The following is a 4,719-nucleotide window of genomic DNA, read 5'->3' as shown; positions in this document are numbered from 1 at the left end:
ATGAAGAAAAACTTTAATATAAGTTTAACATAACAGCAAATGTACAACGTTTCGACAAGGTTTTGTCATCATCAGGTACTCGAAACGTTGTACATTTGCCGTTATATTAAACTTATATTAAAGTTTTTCTTTACTACCCATTCAAGCCGTTTCCAGCCATTATTAGCTACGAATATATTTTAAGAAACTCCAGTAGATTCTTTCAAGTCTTCAAGAAGCAGTTTTTTCTATAATAGGTTTAGATTCATTATCAAATGTCGTTATAATTACCATGTTGATCTTATCCAAACTGATGTTCGTAAGTATGTCCAAAGATTCTCTAACTTCTGGAGTGTAGCCTTGTTGGTCGTCGTAATGAGAAAATGAGAAGGCGTCATGGTGGAATAACGACTTACCGATGTTTTTCTTTTCAGTTTCTGCTAGTCTCCCTACATCAGATTCAAAACGATATATATGGTATACAGTTACTATCTTTGGGTGAAACGTCTACAATAGCGTTTATACAGCTGATAAGCATAAAAATATATTTCACTAAAACATTTTATTATCGACATCATGCACTTGTTGTTGTTTTTTTTTTTTAATTTAATTTGAGGGTATCTGGCACGTGACCTTTTAACACTAAACTAGTTTTTGGTTAACCACATTTTATTTTATGCCTATTATTTGATCATTGGTAAATGAATTAGGCAGTGTCGAAGTTTTACATCAATGCTGTTTTTATGAATGATATCCAAAATAAAGAAACAATACAAGCAACAGGCTTGGTGTAAACATACTGGATCAGCTGGTTTGAAGGTTGACTGAGCAGTTTAAACTTACAGAGATCGCTAATTATCATTAAAAATTTATTACATTGCAATTAACATTGCAATTTACTGATGAAACGTAATTGCTACTTATTATAAAGGGTTATTTTACACGTTTCAAATCACGTTTTTATATATTTTTTTGTCATATCTAGACTAACACACCACATTTCATCAATAAAAATTCATAATTTTATATTTCGTACATTCCTTGTCTATTACACGAAATTTAATAAGTATAAACTTAATTTTGTATCTTGAGAAAATTCTGTTCATTTAAGTTAGTACCCAATTACTTAAACTTAAAATTTTATGTTAAAAATACTTTGATGTAAAATGAAACAGAACAAAAATTCACTTTGTTTCTGTATTGAAAACAAATTTCAGAAGTACAAACGACTGTTCTCGGAAGTCGTTGTTAATGGACTGCATCCACTTGAACTAATATTCCGCTTCACCAAACATAGGTAACTAAGTCTATTATAACTTAAATGATCATTAGTCACAACCAAAAACATTTTTGAAAAATGTTAAAAATGATATTCTTTATATTTTCAAATTATTTAATGTCTTTTTTCTCAAGTTTATGAACTTTACAAAAGAAAACACGATTGATACATGCGATTGTCTAACAAAGTTTTTCCACTTTAAACTAGTCAGGAACATATGAAGTACATTGTTACATTATAACAGATTGAAAACTATCTCATTAGCCTTACAGTGTAATGATAACAATGTATTTTCAGATCAATAAAATAGACATGTTCCAGAACAACTTACATCTATTTCCGAATAGTCGATTAATTGCTTCTGTTGATACTTTATCACCCCCTTGTATCAAAACTTCTCCATCTGGTCCTGTAAATTCGTCTACTACATCAAGAGACCACTTGCCTAATAACCCTCCTGTAATATTCTGTTAAATATAGAAACAATAAGATTCCCTACTAATTCTGAAGTATCGTGTGTTACAAATTTGAATGTCAAATATTAATACAATGTCTTATTCTTGTATATAGAACATACTAACTGTTTTAATAGCCACATAACCAACAGCATTACTTGCGAAACCTAATCAAAATGAGAGTACTACACACTAGTCGTGGAGAAGAGTTAGTAAAGAGTTAACTGGGCTACTGTCGTAGTGTTCACATAAGATCAGATTATGCCAAATTTGTCAAGAACACTTTAAGACATCATGTAAGCTGATTTATTTAGAGGAAGCGAGAAAGAAAATAGGCCTGTTTGAAATAAATTACCTGTTTTAATCTACGGTAGAAGTAAAACTATGACAAATGGTTTCTACGGCATTGGGGAGCTCGATGTAAGAGAGAGCTGTTAAAATTGAACTATTTGTATTTCTCTAAGGAACCATCAAGCTTTTATTGAGATAAACTCCAGGTGAAATAAATTTAGATTTATCTGTTAAATTTGAATTAATTAAACAACTAACCTGCTCTAGCCATCCCTAATTTTGAAGTGATAGATTAGAGGGAAGGCAGCTAGTCAACATTCCCCACCATCAACTCTTGGACTACTCTTTAACCAACAAATAGTGGAACTGACCGTCACATTATAACGCCCCCACGACTGAGAGGGCGAGAATGTTCAGTGACGGAATTAGATTTCAAGACTTTTAGATTGCAAATCGAGTGCCCTAGCCACCAGACCATACCGGCCATCATAAATTTAAAACACAGTTAAGTGGTAAAATTGCCCAGAACTGTTGTTGTTCGATTACTGATTGATCCAAAATAAATCATATTTTAGGGTTTTGAATCTATCAAAATAAATACTGATGTTTTTGTGTCATGGAAAAAAATACAAAATTTCATTCTTATCTTTCAACTACTATGAAAATACTAAGGAAACAAAGTATTTGGCAAAACCCCCGTTAAAATACACAACAGTATTTTTCCTACGATAGTTACATAGAGAAAGAGAGATTTGTAATATCCTTTGACCCTAAACTGAATCAATTTCAGAAAATAATTTATCTTCTGAACAGACCTAAAAAACTGAAGAAAGTAAAACTAATTATATATATACATGTATTAGCAACCTACATGTTTTGTGCTTCCAGTTCTCTACAAGTTTAACATGTAAAATATAATTTCCTGTTTAGCATGAAACCACGACAACAGTTTGCCTCGTATTAGTGTATTAATACAACCTTCCTTGTGTTTGTTTGTAATTAAGCACGAAGCTACACAATGGTCTATCTGTTCCGTGTCCACCTCGGGTATCGAAACCCGGTTTTAATCGTTATAAGCCTTCAGACTTACCGCTTGGAACACTTCTCTATATGACAGGAAAGAAAAGCAACAATGCTTCTATTGTGCTATAATCAGAGTAGAAACCCCATTTGAAAAATATACACAAACCCTGAAGCTGACGGGTAGGTAAACGTGCGCCGTCATGAAGCCGTTATCAGAAAGAACTTCCACTCCAGCACCCGAATCGAACATTGCTACGATGTGTGACATGTTGGTGATTCCTGCTGGCTGGTACAAGGTTACACCTGTTAACATAACGATTTAAGAGTCTCAACTGATTACTTAAACACTGTGTTAGCAATTTTTATAAACGATAATAAAATAATATATAATATAATATAAAATAATTAATATATTAAGTAACAGTCATTTACCCAGAAATCCTTATTGATATTACAAACTTTTTGTTCACATATCATATATTATACACTTGAGTATGGAAGCACATTATGTTAATATAATAATAAGTAAGGAAGCACATTATGTTAATATAATAATAAGTATGGAAGCACATTATGTTAATATAATAATAAGTATGGAAGCACATTATGTTAATATAATAATAAGTATGGAAGCACATTATGTTAATATAATAATAAATCTGCAAAATAACGATATTTAGGTAAAATGAAGTGGTTTAGTTTAGGTGGAACATTATTACATGTTTCGACAGAACATTTTTCCATATTCTCGAAGACCTGAAGAATACAGGCCAATGTTCTGTCGAAACATGTAATATGTCCCCCCCCTAACAAAAAATCACTTCATTAGGCTTATAAATCGTTGTTTACTAATTTATTATTATACATTATATGCTGATAGCATGCATTGTGAAAGTCTATTGAATAACAATTGAATTATATACTGACAGAAACGCAGAGGTCAAAATTAAATATAAATACATAATTAGATCATATTTAGTGGTGATGGGACTCGATCAGTCATTTGGCACAAACGATAACCACTTATTAGATATATCAGGGAGGAGGATGGGGAATAAGAACTATTAAGGTAGGGTTTTAGTTCTGCTTAACATAATTAAATAAAATGGTGGAGGTTGTGAGTCTTGTAGAAATATAGGATGGTCCATTTCTACTATGAGTATATTTTTGGCTTTTTGTGAATCTCATAAAAAAGTTGGATGTTGGGAGTTTTACATTGCAGAAACTTATGATGGTTTATTTCTACTTTAAGGTTGTATCTAAATATTAAGGGTAACTGCCTTCACACAACTGGCTGCAGACAGTGAAAGGCAGTAGGAGTTTAGACATTATGGGTTTAAGCATTCAACTCCTAACCCTTAACAGATCTTGCTTAGTTACTAGTTAGTTTGACATCAACGTCTGGATCTTGTCTCGTAGATGGAATATCCCTAACGCGTTTGGGTGCTGTGGCGACAAATGATGACAACAAGGACTGGTAATGAAAAAAATTTATTTTGATTTTTGAGTTTCTTAGTAATGTTTTTGATTTATATTAATTTCATCATTATTGTTTTATAGTGCTGACTAAAAATCACCTATTTACAATTAATATATTTGATAATTTTAGAACTATTGATATGTTCATATGCATATATATATATATATATATATATATATATAGTGGTGATGACATCCAATTAAAATCACGTG

The 4,719-nt window shown here is 31.5% G+C and overlaps 1 protein-coding gene across 1 annotated transcript in view; it reads right to left on the bottom strand.

Annotated features, from left to right (window-relative positions):
- Positions 1-4,719, bottom strand: part of LOC106459533 (protein mesh-like) — a 51,148-nt gene that overhangs the window by 10,250 nt on the left and 36,179 nt on the right. Inside the window, exons 15-17 of the mRNA XM_022386044.1 lie at positions 3,194-3,330; positions 1,590-1,725; positions 271-428 (exon numbers count right to left, since the gene is read on the bottom strand). Coding sequence (XP_022241752.1) covers positions 271-428; positions 1,590-1,725; positions 3,194-3,330 — 431 coding nt within the window. The remainder of the gene's footprint in view (positions 1-270; positions 429-1,589; positions 1,726-3,193; positions 3,331-4,719) is intronic.

The sequence above is a fragment of the Limulus polyphemus genome, unplaced genomic scaffold (genome assembly GCF_000517525.1).
Source record: "Limulus polyphemus unplaced genomic scaffold, Limulus_polyphemus-2.1.2 Scaffold623, whole genome shotgun sequence".
In the NCBI taxonomy this organism is placed as follows: domain Eukaryota; kingdom Metazoa; phylum Arthropoda; class Merostomata; order Xiphosura; family Limulidae; genus Limulus; species Limulus polyphemus.
This window is presented reverse-complemented; position numbering and strand designations above follow the sequence as displayed.